The sequence below is a fragment of the Xylocopa sonorina genome, chromosome 10 (genome assembly GCF_050948175.1).
Source record: "Xylocopa sonorina isolate GNS202 chromosome 10, iyXylSono1_principal, whole genome shotgun sequence".
In the NCBI taxonomy this organism is placed as follows: Eukaryota; Metazoa; Arthropoda; class Insecta; order Hymenoptera; family Apidae; genus Xylocopa; species Xylocopa sonorina.
In genome coordinates, this window is record NC_135202.1 from 3,716,628 (window position 1) to 3,732,824 (window position 16,197).

Genomic DNA, 16,197 nt, shown 5'->3' on the forward strand with positions numbered 1-16,197 from the left:
ATTAAAATAATATTTATTTTAATATTAAATTAAGAGATTAAGTATTATTGATTTTTATTATTAATGAATTATTAATAAAATGTGAGTTTCCAGCAGAAGAAACTGGCGTAATTCATCTTTAATTTTCTTAATTAAAAATTCTGAAGGTAGATTTTATAAAACGTATCATCCCGAGTTGTAACGGAGTTCTTTTAAATAGTTTAAAATTACCGAGGAAAAGAAAAAACGGAAAAAAGTTTAATAAAAATTTCACTTGATTCAAGATAAAAATAGTATAATTTTTGTAAACACTAGTGAACTTGATAACATACTTAGAAACTCAATCATGTATACGATCGTACATAAATATCATATACCTTGATCTCATTCGATTCAAATAGAACAATGTTCGTAAGTAGTAAAAAACTTGATAATATATTCCTACTAGTGATGTATAGCCAAGAATAACAACTTCGCTGTACATAAACATTAAAAATAAACTCCGACTTGTATGCGATTGAAATGAAAATTAAACTTGAATATAGGTGTCGCTATGAATATTCTATTTATGTAAGTACAAGTCGATTTGAACGAACGATCGTGCGCAAAGTCTTGAAACGGAACAGTAACTAAGCAAAAGATTCGCGAATGGAAAGAGGCAAAAAGGTGATTTCCTGTTTCGCGTTAGAATTGTTCGTACATCGAGGAACGTAACCCGAATTACGTAATCCGCGGTTGCGGTTCTCCTTGAACGCAGCTCCTAGCACCGGCGGGCACCGCTTCGGTGCGTCTCGTTCCCGGCGTTTAACACGCTTCTTCTGCGCTCCGCTCGATGCAGAATTAATTGTCCTTCCCTTCCTAACGATAAATCCTTCGCGTCGTCTTTCGTTCGCCGCACACAAAGGGACCCTCGAGAGTCAGCGATTTACGAGCGGAGAAAGCGCGCGGCGCGAACGTTAAATGGCCCGCGTAGCAAACGTGGCGTCCATTTATTTCAGAACGATCAAACGTTACCAGGCATTGAAATCTCCGGCGCGCGATGTTGAATAATTGTACCTTGACGCGTCCGATCAATTCTCACCATGTTCTATTTTCTACGACGATTAATCGTTTCAGATACTGATTAGATCAATAGAAGAAATATTGGGATCGACTGATTTCACTCTGACGTTCGAATTCTGAACTGATAATGGAAACTGTAGGGAAGAAAAGTATGTTTCTTAATGAATAAAATAATTGATATAAAATAATTTTGAATCCCCATTTTATTTTTAACTCTATCTTTTTTTCTTGAAATTTATTGGCACAAATTATCCAAACGCGTATACGAAGTGACTCAAACATTGCGTCTGTTCTCATTCCAGTAGTAATTAAGTTTCAAATAAAGGCAGTTGTGACACAGAAAATCGCAACATTTTATCGCAAAGAGGTAACATGTAAATGTGACATGGAATTCTAGCTACTGCTGCTGCAAATCATTAGAAGTTATAATCACAATGCAGTGAACGAGGCTATATACGACTACTTTCTCGAAGATTCTCACAAGAGTAAAGCCAGTTTCATGTTCCACAAAGCAGGAAGTTGCTTTCTGCGTGCCCGATTCTAATTTATATATTATTGCTTTATTTCCTTTATCCACAAAATTGCATAGAAATGCGCGTCTCATGTCGATTGTAAATAATTTCACGCTTTCTAAACTTCTGACTTTTTCCATCTAATTTACTCATTAACCTCACCCCCAGCTACTATCATCATGGCCATTGAAAGAACGCAAAAGACCCGGCAAAAACTTTCATTGTTCAGCTTGTCCCTGATAGTTATCGTTTTTCTGTCATTTGTGGTGGAACGTTCGAGTAAATGGTGACTGTTCAACAATTTCAATGATTAAAACTACAATTTCTAACTTTTCAATATCTTAACAGCATATTTATTAACAAAAACGCAGCATTAAGAAAATGTCCAATTATTATATATTTTGGATATTACTCTACCATCTAACTTCTTTAATTACCATCATCAAATCTTGCTTTACTGATTAGAATATGTAAGAGAGGTAACATAAATAGCAGAGTGAAAGTATTTCCAATTAAATTAAAAATCACTCGATTTATGGAATATTTTTCACTATTCAATTCTGTTGGAAAATATATCTTTTCTTCCGTTCCGCGATAAAATATTACATCCGATAGATGCCAGATGAAAATTTGAGATGTTGTAATACTTCCAAGGCATCAAACTTTCTCGCGTCTAGAAAATGTCACGTTCTTTCCGTAAAGGAAACCCTTTCTATGTAGTTACGATGAACATTCGATAAAACGATCGATTCACGTACAGTCGACTAACGGATAAAGCAGCTGCTACCCTACGAATCTAGTTTTGCTACTTTACAGATGAAAAAGTTCGCGATAAATCATGTTAGTTCGTTATTACCAGCGATATCGAGGCAAATACCACGAAGAAGGGCGTGTCCCTGGATCGAGCACGATCTATTCCTTCCATCTAGTGCCGTGAGAAGCGATTCTTCCTTTCTGTCACATCATAAAAGGTTTTCAGTGTTGCATTGAAATTCATATCGGACAGCCCACGGACTGCTTCATTCATATTAATAACAACGCCTCATCGAACACCAACAATATTCCGTGTCACATTATTACATTTTCTATTTAAGATAAGTATAGTAAAAATAAAATATTTTATACTGCTCAATAAAATTAATTCAATGGATTATCTTATTGTACGAAAAATAACTTTTCGTAGCAATTTGTAGCTAAATTTTTCAATTTTAGTGAGAGACAGTGAACCAAATATAATTGTTCCAAAAGTACTAAATAAAAACGACACAAAATTTCCATTTTATATTTCTTCCGTTTCACGATCTCTTCTTCTATCTATGTCGTATATCATTGGAAAACGTCTTCACTGCATAGGAATAGATATACCACTTTCTCATCTGACTTTCACTTTCATTTTTAAACATACTTTTACCTGCCTTTGCATCCGTTGCAAACGAGCAATTATTCAAGTGCAATACTGATACACATCGATGCAGTCTGTACTATAATTTAACAACCAATGATTATTCTTCAAACTGCTCCAATCTGATAATATTAACTACACATCGATAAATTACTAATTAATAATAAAATAATCGTTAGTGAATTTTCAATAGGAAAATGAGATACGCTACGTATATTCGATACACTCGTGGACGTAAGCATTTTTTAATACTTCTCGATTGTTTAATTGATTACTTCGCGGCATTTCTCTCCCTCACTTTCCACCATGAACTCTCACAGTTCTATTCAAGTGGAAACGATCGACGAGTAGTCGATCGATTGGCTATTTTTCATAATCAGTTAAAATCGAGGTGAAAATTTAGAAATCTCGAAAGCTGGCACAGGTTGGACGAGCGAAACAAGATACATCGGCGATTTGCGCCTCTGTATAGGAATTTCGCACGGTAAAGGTCTCTCTAACCTCGTGCATGTAAAGGAACAGCATACTTTATGTACAGTGACTGCAAAAAATATTTGTACACCATTATATTTATTTTAGCATTTGTTCTCTTGATCTAGTGACTGATCAAGTTCAAAACTTTCTCTATGAATTTTTTATCGTTTAATTCATATCTTAGCGTGAAATTCTTTTAAATCAATCTGCATTGAATTCTGTTTGTGTTGTTTTATTACTTGGTTCTTATTATGATTATTGTGTTTTACGTTATCTCTTTATTAAAATAATTGTTTTCAAAATGACAATACCTATAGGATGCCTTAATTCCTTCCTTGGAACTTCAAGCTGGAATTCTAAAATATTTATTATATATTCTGCTAGAATTATTGCACTCAGTATCTGACTTTTTCTTTAATCCTTTTGCAATATTTTTAATGCATTATCAAATTTAATAAAACATATATTTACTTCCACAATTATCGTACTACTATTGTGGCTATTAAAATTATACGATTCATAAGTTAACAAGAAAGAATTTTACTTGATGTTATGAACAATAAAAATATTAAAGTTGTCATTATAATTGAAGCATAAAAATCAAGTATAAAATGTAATAAATTTTTTTATGGAACTTCTAATATATAAATAAGAGGACTATCAAGTTATTCCTCGCAACTCAAAATATAATGAGCTTTTTCATATAAAAAGAAATCTATCTTCAATTACGTTTATTTCAATCCTTTCTTCGTAATATCACGTAAATTTACCTGGACGAGGGCTTCTGGTTGCAAATGCTTCAAAAATTCAGCCTGCTGATAGGAAACGGAAGATGGCTGCTGCTGCTGCTGCTGTTGTTGCAACCTTAGTTCAGCTTGCATCGCAGCAATCGATTCAGGAGTGCAAGACGCTCGTGCTTGGACCCAGGATGCTGCAAGGATGAAGCTTCCAAGGACCACGGACATCGTCACCAGGGTGACGGCCGCGATTCTTGCGATTTGAACCGCCGTACTCTTTGGCCTTATGTACGCCTGCCAACGAACACAAAAAGAATTAATAAAAATAGAAAAAAAATCAATTTGGAACGAGGAATGATGTAATATATACTTAATATATTCGTTGTGCAATATTATGGTATTATTACTTATGTAATACGAAATCTATACACACTTCGTTTCAAAGGAGCAAAAATCAGCAACATTATGTAATATTTTATACACTCATGAGAAACAAAGAAGACTGCAACCATGATAACTCTGTTCTTACTTCACCTTATAAATACAATAAAAAAATTTTATCTCGAGGTTTAAAACACAAAGTACCTACTTTCTCCTACTCAGAAACTGATGTCTAATTATCCATCGTGCACGCGATATAAATTTTTCACAGAAAGTACAATATGTTGAGATTGAACATCGTTTCACAACATAATATTGTATCGTTGCGCACGACAAATACTTGTTTTTATTATTTAAAGCGAAAGCAAGCCTAATTCGTATCCAAGTAGCGATTCGAACACGAAACGTGTAGTTCGATTTTATGAAAACCGGAACAAGCCTACCTCTTGTAATCAGAATCTAATTATTCAAGATTTCCCGACGCTATTCCCGTCGTTTCTATTTTATGTTAATCGAACGTACGTATATACGTGGCGATTACATCGCGTCTGTTGCGATCAGTCGCCACAGACGAAGAAAGGAATAGCTAAACTTGACTTCCGTGATGATCTCACTGCATTGAACGAAACCGGTAGCATAAATTTAACTACATTCCCATCAAAGTTTTTTAATCACCTCGCTATCTCTTATTCCTTTGTCCATTCTCTAAGGTGCTTCCAGAAATTTTCTGCTTCGAAACCATTTCCTGCGCGTTTTTCATTCGGGTTATAATGCGCGTTACTTTAAAGTATAGCTTTTACGCTGCTTGCAGAACGTTATTACTTAATGTAATAAGCGCATGTTTAAGTTAAATAAATTTTCGTTGAAGCAATGAAAATTCTATTGAGATTCTAATGAGCTCGAAAATTGAAAAAATTCTGTACTCTTTAAGGAATAAAAATATATTTATTTTGAAACGCAATTTACGTTTGCAGTGGTTACCTTTTTTATCTCTTTATCCTTTTGACCTACACAATTCCATATGGCAATAAATGTACATATAAACGAATAACGCAAATCAGATAATTTATACTAATCGTTTCTTCTGAGTCTAAAGGTAATTGTAGGTTTTTTATCTCACTGGTTGTTTGCATCTGTCTTATGCAATAAATTAAATTTGTATTACATACTAATTTCAATGACCAATAATTCCATAAAATATCTTGCTTGTAAAATATATTATTTGGGGATTGTGTATGTTTTTTCTTTGGAATTAATTAAAATTAATTAAAACAATTTTGACATAATATTCCAGTTATATTAACTTCCTTCTTAAACTATTAAAGAATTTTATTCTATCATATAATAGTCCTTCTATTAACCAAAATTATTCATTTACTGTACAATACTTGTCTAACACCGGTTAAATAAAAAATTGAAAATATTAATCTAATTATATAAAATGAGAAAGAAAAAGTAAATCTACTTTACTAATTGGTAAAAATCCACATTTATATGGTACTTTTTTCATAATTTAAATTTCTAGCAACAAGTAACATTGAATTGATTATCGTGTTTATTTATGTTAAACTGTCTGTTAAACTGAAAAAAATAGAAATTAAACTGAAATAAAAGTGCCATTTATGAAAAAATAAAATATAAGTACTAAAGTAAAAAGTCTATTTAAAGAATATAATTTCAAAAATAGATTGGCAATCCGTACTCAATAGAATTCTCAAGTGCTGGTTATTGATCTTTCTATTCGAACAGAAATGAGAATTCGTGGTAAACGCGGTGCGTTTCTGCAAACATGACGGAAACACGCGGCGGTTAAACGTGCGCAAGGATCATTACAGGATAATTTAGTCGATGCAAAGTGTGCGCACGCAAAATGCAATCACATGAATGTATGAAACTTCATGCTGGCTAACCAACCGAGTCGAGGTCTTTTGTCGTTTCACGCTCTCCTTTCTCGTTCCCACTTCACAGAATCAACCTTAATCGCGGGAAAAGTGAACAAATTCAAATGGAGGGAGACTCTCGTCGTTCCTATAATAAGTGTTTATTTACCACGATGCGACGCAGAAAACTATAGTCACTCGTGTGATCCTTTCGGAAGTCTATAAATTTCACGCCGATCAATTTTTCAATAGTTTGCTTGAGTAATTGTACGAGTAACGAAACTAAAAAGTTATAAAATTGTAATTTTTACGTATGAAAGTTATTTTATTCACATTTTTCATCACTTTAGAATAAGAGAGAAAAGAAAGAAATAATTTATATTTTAAACAATTTTTTTTAAATTAAAAATTATATTTCATTTAATTGAACAAAGCAAAAGCTAACGTGACTTCTTGTTTAAATAACTGTTTGACTCATAGATAATTGTTTAAATTTGTCCAGAAACAGAAATAAGCTTGCTAAAGTAAGTCTGGACTTTTAATAATTGTATCTCGATGCTTATTATTTTGCATTTTCAATCCGTTCTGCTGTTTGCGAACTCTGCTGCGGAAAAAAAGTTTATCGTTCCTACAAATGCTCCTCCTGTCATTAATCGTTCACCAATTCCTTCGACATGCCCTATTAATGGATTGATATTGGTAATCGAGATTAATCTCGGTAATTAGTTGACAAGCATTGCATAGAGGACACACTCGATAGATTTAGATTCTTGTTCCACGTCTTTGAACGTAACAGGTATGGTATAACCTCGTTGAATAATTATGTGAATAGTAAAATAAATGCGATGCATTCGTTGCATTAATAATTACGAAAAAATTTAACCTTCGACGAGAATGATATCGAGATCATTGATAACATAATTCCATATACATAAAAAAATCAAATCAGATCGACGCAAAAAGCTTGAAAAGCAATTTGAATGAATGCAAACGGTTACGCTTGTAATCATGTTTGCAAATGCTTTATACAACGTGTGTAAATCACAAGTCTGTAGAATTATTTGATAATTAGCTATCATAAAAGGGTAGATCTAAAACTGAGCTTCATTTTATATAATGTGTCGTGGATTTTTAAAATGAGAGAACAACTAATCAAATAGAAGAAACTTTTTGGCATACAGCTTAATGTATGACAAAAGAATTTAACAGCATTCCACAGAACGAGTTACAGAGCGGTTTCCAAAGATGAGAACTCTATCTATATAATCCGCGGTATTGATGCACAAAGGGATTCCTTCAAAATGGCGCTAATAGCCATTAACATACAAACGCGAAATACATTTTTTACAAATATGTTCAAGGAATTAAACTGTCGAATTTCGTCCTTTAACACATACTTGTACAAAGCCTCGTGCAGCTAACGATCAAACAGTGTACCAGTTACCGCAAAGATAAATTACCTTGCGCATCGTTCATCAACACGCGATGCTATTTACATGGTGTATCGATTAACTATCGTCTCCTGCATGTCAACACCGCGCAAATTTGTTCTACTTTTTCTCTTTGGTTAATCACCTGTTCCTCTATCGATCAATGAAAAATGGGCAATGACCCGTGAAAGAAACTCGACGAGCATCGAACGTCAACAAGTTTGTTTGAAAGACATTCCTATGATAACTAGGGTTATTAGTATTAGACTATTGCATCGAGATTTACGAAAGGTGAGTTTAACATTTTCCCATGGGATGAAAGCTCAGTTCGAGACGCCTGGTCCGCGCGTGATTACGTGTATACCTTTAATTGGTAAATTAATTGAAAAGGGCAAACGTTTGTAGCGCGGACTGTACTTGTACACACGTATTCGTAATGACCTCGATGTGGATGGACGACTCTAAGGTGAGAGGCCTCGAGGAGATAGTAGGCCATCCGAGGCTGCCTTTATGCTGCTCGATCTGCCAGACAAAAGTAAACAGGCACTGTTGCCAGGCACTCCAAGAGAGACCAAAGGATTATTATACATATACGCCGCATGACAAAATTGTTAAGCGTGCCCTCCTCGACGTGCTCTGACTCACTGGTCGTTTTGTCGTCGCACACTATCGCTCGACAGTTTTAAGTAATTTGCTACCAACAAGATTTTCTCAATTCTCGCCTCAAACATCTCGCCTTCATTTCTATATTCTTTTCGTTTTTCAATAATTACAGAATGATTAGGTGAAATTTTGGTTTATCTATTTAAAAACAAGAAATGTGATATTTGAAGATGCCAGATTTTTTTCATACACCTACAATGAATGTTTTCAAAAAGTATAATAGCGATGGTTCGATGACGCATAGCTCTTCGAAAGTTGAAAAACAAGTTGGGCTTTTAACATATTCTGAGCGTACAAAAATCCCGTAGAATTAAATTTGTATAACATTATAATCTTTCAAAAAGTGATTAATTTACAATGGTAATGATCAGTAGTGATATCTGTAGGCAACAGACTATTTTTAGTTCCATCTAATTTTCCATTTTTTACATTGGTAGGAAATAAGAGAAAATATTGAAGTACGAAATGATTTGTAAATATTGACAAAGAAAATTATTAATATTCTTTAAGGCATAGACGTTTAAAGAGCTGAGTTTCAATGACTTGTCAGTCGACGCAAGTGTACGGGACTTCGTTTTTAGTTCGCGAAGATACCCGTTGCGGCTAATTAAAATGGCGGAAGCATTAGAAGCGCTTGTCGCCCTTCCGGGATCTAAATACTTCGTGTGTCTTGACACGAGCAAAATACAAAATATTCAGTAGCTCCGTAACGACTAGCGTAATTGTTTTCTATCAGCGCAAACATTAATTACGATCGAACCTGCTAATTAACTTGTTTCATAACTTTGAAATGTATGGATTTAATACCTATTCAAATTTCTATCAGAGTATCAACTTCATGGTTAACCATTGCTGTCGTTCCTCTGAGAGAAACTGCTGTCTAAAAATAGCAGAAATTAATTAAAATTGCGGAAGAATATTAGAAATAACTTTTGCACTTCCGCGAAACAAGTATGTGAAGTATAATATTGACTTATGTAAGAAATGTCTTGGTCGCTAATTTGCATAAACACGCAAAGCTGAGAGCAAATAAGGAAAAACAATCGTACAGAAACTTCTAATAAATGAAGATTATTTCTTGAGGATAAAAATCTCAACGGATCTCTATTCATGCATATATCATCTGTTATCAGTGCGAATCGAACTGGAATAAGTAAAGCTAAAGGCTAAATTAAAAATAAGGATATTAATTGATTAAACTAATTAAATTAAGAAGAAGAATATCACATTTAGACTTTTACTTTGAAAAAGAAATGGTTTTGATAAACCATCGTGAATGTGTAACGTCTATAAGACACTAGCAACACGTGACGAAATTAAAATCTCCATTGAAATCTCCTACAAAGAATTTTCGGATTCGCCTTTCTCAAAAACAAAACTTCAAACATAATATTATCACTTTTAATTCATAGAACTAACCCTTTCGTGTCAACCCATTTGCAAAGAAAAAACAGTTTATATGTTACAGTAAGGAATAGCCAACAGACTTTAGAAAGCATAATTGAAAAAGAATTGAGAAATTAAGAACGCGCACACAGCAGTCCAGCAACATAAATTGGGTAAACTAAAAATTGTAGAATGCATGTATGAAGTATTGCAAATGAATATTCGTTGAGTAATATCAGAGAATTTCTAGAAAGAACGCTGGTAGGAAAGAAGGGATACATGTATAACGTAAAAGATCACGTTATATAATGTTGTAGAAAATTCAAGTTTCAGTTACTTGCTATTCAAATAATAGCGGAATGGCCACTTTATGACACGATTATTATCTAACTTATGACTGGTGTGCTTTCAACTTTAACTCGCAATAGCCTGCAACCCAAGCGTTAAAGTCTCCAGGACCTATTCGATGCGGATTGCGTAAAATCCGATTTTGCAGTTCTAAAGCTAATTTTTTTTGTATATTTTGTACATTATAGTAACTAAATATTTTTTTGTATATTCAGCACATTATAATAACTAAATACTGATACATTATTTAAGAATTGATATCAACTAGAATCGACCAAAGCTTCATTTCATTGTACATACAAATTCTAAAGTAGAAAAATATTGAATTCTTTCAATATAAATTTAATGCTAAGTTGAATTCAAAACAATTTATAAGTAAATTGCAGTAGATAGAATCTTAATGGAAACTACGATAATCGAATAGCGATTTCTTGGAAATCAAAATTATCGCGATGCAACGGTGCTGGCGATCATACGACATGCGCTAACTTGACACATCGCGAATTCCATTCAGCTCGGATAGAGCTATTCTAGTCACGATTCGATTGAGAAAGAAACGGAGTTTAAGTCGTTGCAGGTGAAATCTGCAGGCGTGCAAATGTTCCCAGCCGTTGGTATTTATTTCACGACAAAAACCAGTGCGATTGGCACAAGTTGGTACGCTGTAATTCTACGAATTTTAAGTAGCAACAAAAACAAAAGAGACGTCATCATAAAATGGTAAAGAAGTAAGAAAATGGAAAGTACCTTTGCATTTGATTAGCATTAATTACATTAAGTTGACATCGCATAGTAACGTGTTAATACTATTTAAAGAACCAGAATAATGTAATTTTTAACAATGTAATTCTTTCACCGAGAGATGATCAAAGATATTTCAAATATATTATAACAAACAAATGAAAAATAATATTTATATTGACTTTAACCAACAAATATACTATATTCTCTCAAAACAAATGAAATTATACGCTATCATTTTATATGCTAATCTTTTTTTCTAACCTTTCACTTATAAGGAAAATATATAAAAATATCGTCTGTATTTAACTACAATTTATAGATAGATGTAGATAGATTTAATGTAGACCCACGTTTTTTGAACTGATTGTAAGAAAAAGAAACGAAAGGTCAATTAAACTGAAGCCAAGGAAATTTCTAGAAGTGTCGAGCAGCTGCGTGCAGTAGAAAGTTTCCGGTTTTAATGAAACAGACGAATGAAAAAATGCGTGGCCGACGTTGAAAATGAAACCGCGTCGTGCATGATTTTCCAGGACACGCAGCGTCACGCTCGCGAAATATGAAAGTTCAATTAGCCGTAGATATAAAGTAACATTTCAAATAAATCGTAATGCGTTATAATTTTCAAATTGTAAAGAAATTTGAAATAGCACTTGTTCAAAATCATAATAAACTTATTCAATTGCAAACAGACAAAAAAATTAATGAAATTCGTAATTGTAATCTTTTTATGCGTTTATCAAACGAAGTAATAATTTCGGATTCCCACGATGATATACTTCTGGCAACAGAGATTAACTGTTCTCTTTCGAGCTTTCGTTGAGAAACGACTCGTCAATGACAGTACATTCATTTACCTAGAACGGATGCATGTATGAGCAACAGGCTTCCACAGTAAACATTAATTACAAGTACTATAATTTATGTCCCCTAAGTATCATCTATTTCTCTGGGATTTCCTATTGTAGCTATACTTTGTAGCGGATAATTAAATGTCAAAGTATCCTTCTTTTGGTTTCAAGCATATGTTATCCGCAAGAAGATTGAACGATCTCTTCATACGCCACTAAGTAATTCGTCTTCTACATCTAATGTTATGCACATGAATAATGCTCGTAAAGAAGAACTTTTTTAAAGCCTTCATCACCCTGTATACGATTTAAAATTTCATTATCGATTCGATTTTTCTGCCAATTGAAGAAGAGAATTTTAGAACGTTCCGATCTATCAAGAAATTAGCTTCTTTATGGACGAAAAGAAGCTTGAAACATAGCAGAATAGAAATTGATAAGAACTTTCATTTTACGTCGATCGGTTCAAACAATTACCGCGATTGCAGCTAGAGAAAGCGCGCTATTAATTGACCGACGAATTCTTTCGTCCGTATCGGTCGTTTCGTTTCACAGAAAGATTTATCTGGCTATTGGAACACGTTTCGAACTCGTTATCCTTTTCTAGCCTTAAAAAGTGCCCTGCCCGCGGGTATCGTGCAGGTATCGGGAGATGTAAAACGGTAAGTTTGCTTTTCCCGCGCGTTTCCTTCCGCTCCGGCGTGCGGCTCTTTCCCGTTCTCACTCGCGACTGTTCGATCGATCAAGCGAATAAACAGGAACGCATTGATATGGTAGCGTGGCTGGTGTAATTAAACTTGTCCAGAAACTTTCACGGAAGCACGTCGCCGTACGGATTTCCGTGCTCTTTTACAAAACAGCGAACAACGCGCACGATTCGAAACGTATCAAAGGCAGACTGATTTTTGCCGTGGCACAATTTACCGTTTCCGCTACGTGATAAAATATCATGATCTACCTTTAAACCTCTGTCCTGTCGTTTATAAGACTGATAAACAATGCTCAAACTCGATTTTAAGTAATTTAAAAAAGTAATTTTAATGAATATCTAATTTAATCAAATAATGTAATTTTGATCAAACCACATGTTGATTGTTATTTTCTGCTTAAAATATCTGAAGGTAACAATAGAATTGTTTCCATGCAATTGTTTATATTATATAAGTATAACGATACTAATTTTATTTGCCGTTCAATAAACGAATTCAATTAGAAAAAGACCTTCGCACTTATAATTGCATTATCCTAGGCGGAAATAATAGTACGATCTTATTCTTAGATCCCCTGTCCTTGCGCACTTTTCCAACATGGCCGTTGACAATTCTCCTGCACCTACCTCGCTAAATGGGACGCGTAGGCGTAATTCTAATTGTAATAATACTCTATTTCGTTATGACTTTATTGTCGAACCTTATTAAATATCTCCTTTAAATTAAGTAAGAAAACAAATAGAGCGCGAACGACAGTTCATTGAAATCCTTTCTTCACTTTTTGCGGAGGCTCGTTTTATTCTACTAATTGTGGTTAGCAGAACGGTAAGTGTATCAACCGCGCAGTCTCGTCCAAAGATCGGAACACAAACGACTACGTAGGATTGGCATTACATAATGTTTGTCGTGCTAAAAAAACTTGAGGAGGAACATAAGAATTGTTAGTTACGAGCGATTCTAAAACCACCTGAATAGTTCCTTTGTTAGAATTTCCTGAACTGTCATGGAAAACTGTTCGTGCCACAGTTTTGATCATCCAAAGAGTCGTATTCTTTGTCGCTCGTGTTCACGCACGGTGCAAATAAGAAGAAGGTTCTCGAATTAGGTTATTTAAATAATTTCTTTACTTATGGAGGTTCTGTACTTTCTCGTTATCCTTGAAACCTCGTGTGGATTAGTCGAGTCGTTTGAATTCGAGTAGGACGAAACCACCTTGCCAATGTGAGAATCTGTTATTTCAGTTGACTTTAAATATCCTCGCAAGTCTCTCTTTCGAACTCCACGTAGAAATTCTTTCAGCTTTGTAGTTGATTTGTGTAAGATTATGTTTGTATTTGATTATTCAGCTATTCTTTTCATTACCTTTTCATTAATATTCAAATTATAAAAAAATATTACTTATTACTTACTTTTTTGTAAAAAATGTTGTCTGCAAGTTATTATTAGTGAGACAATAGAAAAATTATGCACTTCATTCTTGTATTTGTTCAAGAAAAGGTAGTAACGCAAGACAGAGGCGGGCATTCAACAGACGATAAAAACTAGTATACTGATAACAGATATTGACAAACATAAAGTCTGTATAGCTTTTCCACTTTACACTGGCTGAAAGAAATATCTATACGTACTGCGTAATTCTAATTTTTATTAATAACATGCTTCTAGATACCATCAAGAGTTTATATAACTTAGCACCGTTTTCAAAAATATATTTTCAAATTAAATACCAGAAGTTTACAGTGCAAAAATACTTTTCAACTCTTGTATACAGATTCGTCGCTACTGCTTTAACGACATTAAAATTTATGAAAAGTATTTAGAAAAAATTACTTTATTAATCATGTTCAGCGCATCAGTATATTGTTACTGTTGCCAAAGCGATCATTATCGATATTCAAACAATGCCTAGTTCCGGAGTCACACACCATATCGAATTGTTTTTGAATTGTAAATTCTGCTTACAGTACGCCCTTCTCTGTAATTTGTAGGAAACAAAAGCGTAATCGAACAGTTTACCCAAACCAAAATCGAGCTTGGCATTGAAAATAAAAAATCTGAACTCAATACTCTTAAACCAAACAATACTATTAAAATGTTATTAATAATAGTATCGCGCAGTATATAGCGCAGTATAAATTAAGATTCAGAGGGCAAAAGAATGGGAGTGGCACAGTGCTGATAGATTTCATTAATCTTAATTTTAAGTTTTCTTCTAACACTTTCCAAGCTCCTTATTGCTTTCAGAACACTAACTAATATTATTTAAAGACTCACTCTTCACCAAACACTAAGTCTGCCAAATTCAAAGATATAGAAAAAAAGGAACGTCTGTAGGAAACCTGAAATTTTGATATCCATTTTCTCTAATATTGTTCAGAAAGTCAAACGCTGAAATGGGACATCCGACTTGAGAAAAAGTTGTTCAAATTTCTACACCAAGTGATATATATATCACTTTGGATACTTTTACATCGTAAATGAAATGTACTCTTTTATACCTTTTATGAAATTTTTAACGAAAACCTTGCAACATCTAAACAATATCAGTTGCATCCATTTACAAATGGATCTTGTACGTATCCATTGGATTGGTTTAAAAGAAACTCCGAAATAGTTCAGTAGAGTAGTGCTAAAAGCTCTTTGTAACCATGAGCGTGAGCTAAATAAACCTGACTCCTAATCTGTGATGGAATACATTGACCAAGCAACCTCGATCCATCGTCTGCTACTCAGAAACGACTGAACCTCTTTAACTTGGTTTACTTCGATAAAAACAGAGTTTCCCCGACCCTTCCTCCGACTCTTAACGGGAGTTTCACAGCGAAAGAGATCTGATCGCTTACCGGTGGCGGTTCGGCGGAGGAGTACACCTCGCTGGGCGCGTAATTGCTGTGTGCCTGGTGCTGCATCTTCTCGGACACGACAGCAACGGTGGCCAAGGAATCCGGTTGTTCCTTCTCCATCTTCTCCGGTAGCTTCGTTACCCAAACACTGACTAACCGGCTTGACTGACTCTTGACTACGTTCCGTGTGTCCTTTTCGGTTGTCTCGTGCCTCTCCGTAAATCCTCTCGCTTTTTCTGAATCGACGAGAACACTCGGTGTCGATCGCTCGGCGAATCGACGAGCAGTGAGCGGCCGGCACCGTCTGACACCGCTAGCTTAGGGTTATCCCCACCAGCCAGTTGAAGTTGCTGAACCTCCTGGTATACCTTTCCGATGGGTATGTCTTCTGGTACCAAGGTGTACCCCAGCGTGTTCTCGTTGTCGGACTTTCTAAACAGCGCCACCTCGCGTGCGCTCGCGCGTTTGTGGGCGAGACCAAATCTGTGAACGCACGTATCGTGTGCGAGTGTGCGTTACACGTATGTGCGTCTGTATTTATACGAACGTATCCAATAATGGTACCGACGTTGATGGGGTCCCAGGTTGACGCGGGGATCAACGTTCGAATCGAACGTTTTGCAATGTTTTGCTCGTCCCCTACCTTCCACTACCGCTGTCCCACTGCCCCCACCTGGCACCACCTGGTTCGTATTCTGTTTTTCCCCTGCTTTGGCGAAATTGCATCAAAACCACCGAGGAACGGATGGACGAGCCCAGGAACGGAGACGGGACTCATTTTGAATGTGGAACTCTCAC

General features: G+C 34.9%; 1 protein-coding gene across 1 annotated transcript in view; it reads right to left on the reverse strand.

Moving 5' to 3' along the window:
* The window catches only part of LOC143428582 (uncharacterized), a 30,098-nt gene extending 14,318 nt beyond the window's left edge, over window positions 1-15,780 (reverse strand). The window contains exons 1-2 of the mRNA XM_076903581.1: window positions 15,400-15,780; window positions 4,200-4,460 (exon numbers count right to left, since the gene is read on the reverse strand). Of these exons, the coding sequence (XP_076759696.1) occupies window positions 4,200-4,460; window positions 15,400-15,519 (381 nt within the window). The 5' untranslated portion in view covers window positions 15,520-15,780. The remainder of the gene's footprint in view (window positions 1-4,199; window positions 4,461-15,399) is intronic.
* Window positions 15,781-16,197: the final 417 nt, after the last annotated feature.